Genomic DNA, 1,345 nt, shown 5'->3' with positions numbered 1-1,345 from the left:
CGAAAGGTGTAGTTACTGCGGTTTTAGGAATGTCTTCTTCTGCGATAGGAACTTGATTGTAAGCCTTGTACAAATCTAATGATGAAAATATGCTTTTGCCGTGCAAGTTGGCAGTAAAATCCTGCAGATGCGGTACCGGGTATTTATCGGGAATGGTGATCGCATTGAGACGACGGTAGTCACCACAGATTCTCCATTCGCCCGACTTTTTACGAACCATGTGAATGGGGCTGGCTCACGGGCTACTGGATGATCTGCAGAGACCAAGTTCCATTAAACGTTTAAATTCGGCTTTTGCTACGCTTAACTTTTCTGGGGGAAGCCTGCGCGAGCGTTCGGTGACAGGAGGACCGGTTGTAAATATTTGATGGTTTACTGCTCGCGGGACGAATGAAAGATCTTGCGCGACACCCGTTACCGTAGGGAATTCGGCGAAGATGTGAGCGAAGTCCGAAGAGTAATTGATGACTGAGACTTTTAGTGCAGGTGCCAAAGTTACTTTGCCCTTAGCTTTGAGCGACGTAACCTGGTCAATTAGTACTTGATCGTGTAAATTAACTGACAAGCGGTAGTGCGATAAAATGTCCGCGCCCAGAATAGCGAATGGGATATCGGCTACGCAAAAATTCCACGTTACTGGCCTCCGTAATCCGAGATTAAGTGTTAAGCGCATTTCACCATACGTTTTGATTGCGGTGTTATTTGCGGAATATAACTTTAAGTCAGTTGGCGATTTCCTGTTCGTAGAGGAAACGGGAATGATCGACACGTCCGCGCCTGTGTCAACCAGAAATTTGCGACCGGTTGTTCTATCGTAAACATGAAGACGTTTTTGCTTGTCGCCTACCCCGACCGCCTCCAATCGGGAAGGCTTTTCTAGTTTTCCTTGGCGGGTTTGTCGACCCAGCTGCAAGGTTTTTGGCATTTACGCGCTTTAGATCCGAATCTGCTGTGGTAGTAGCATTCCTTGCTATCGTTATTGCGCGATTCGCTGCGATTTCGAGGGAAACGCGATGAGCGGCTCTTGGAACGGGAACGCTGACCGTGTTTATCGAGGTTTAGTTGGCTATTATTTTCTGTGCTAGCCTATCTATCGTTTTGTCGTCAAACGGGTCTGCTTTGTGCTTATTTCGCGGGTTGGAAACTGCTGATACCTCTTCGTGCTGTGCGCTTGATACCGGTACTAAGGCGTTGCTTAAAGACATGGAGTCTGCGATTTTGTCTGCTATGGCCGCGAATCTGTTAAGGTCTGATTCGTCAATCGTCGCGAGGATTACGCGATAATTCTCTGGGAGTTGCTCGACGAACAACGTTTTTAAGATATTGTCGGTGCATTGGTCCCCGG

At 47.6% G+C, this 1,345-nt stretch overlaps 1 protein-coding gene across 1 annotated transcript; it reads right to left on the bottom strand.

Annotated features, from left to right (window-relative positions):
* Nucleotides 1-235: 235 nt before the first annotated feature.
* Nucleotides 236-925, bottom strand: LOC105560024. The gene has a single exon (XM_012008752.1). The coding sequence runs from the start codon at nucleotides 923-925 to the stop codon at nucleotides 236-238; it is 690 nt and encodes a 229-aa protein (XP_011864142.1).
* Between the last annotated feature and the right edge of the window lie 420 nt (nucleotides 926-1,345).

This window comes from Vollenhovia emeryi, unplaced genomic scaffold, assembly GCF_000949405.1.
Source record: "Vollenhovia emeryi isolate VEMERY1.0 unplaced genomic scaffold, V.emery_V1.0 DF946272.1, whole genome shotgun sequence".
Classification (NCBI taxonomy): Eukaryota; Metazoa; Arthropoda; class Insecta; order Hymenoptera; family Formicidae; genus Vollenhovia; species Vollenhovia emeryi.
The sequence above is the reverse complement of the archived record's forward strand: the minus strand, read 5'-3'. Positions and strand labels throughout refer to the sequence as shown.

Coding starts and splice junctions, on each gene's coding strand:
- LOC105560024 (XM_012008752.1), bottom strand. CDS start 925: ATGCCAAAAACCTTGCAGCTGGGTCGACAAACCCGCCAAGGAAAACTA.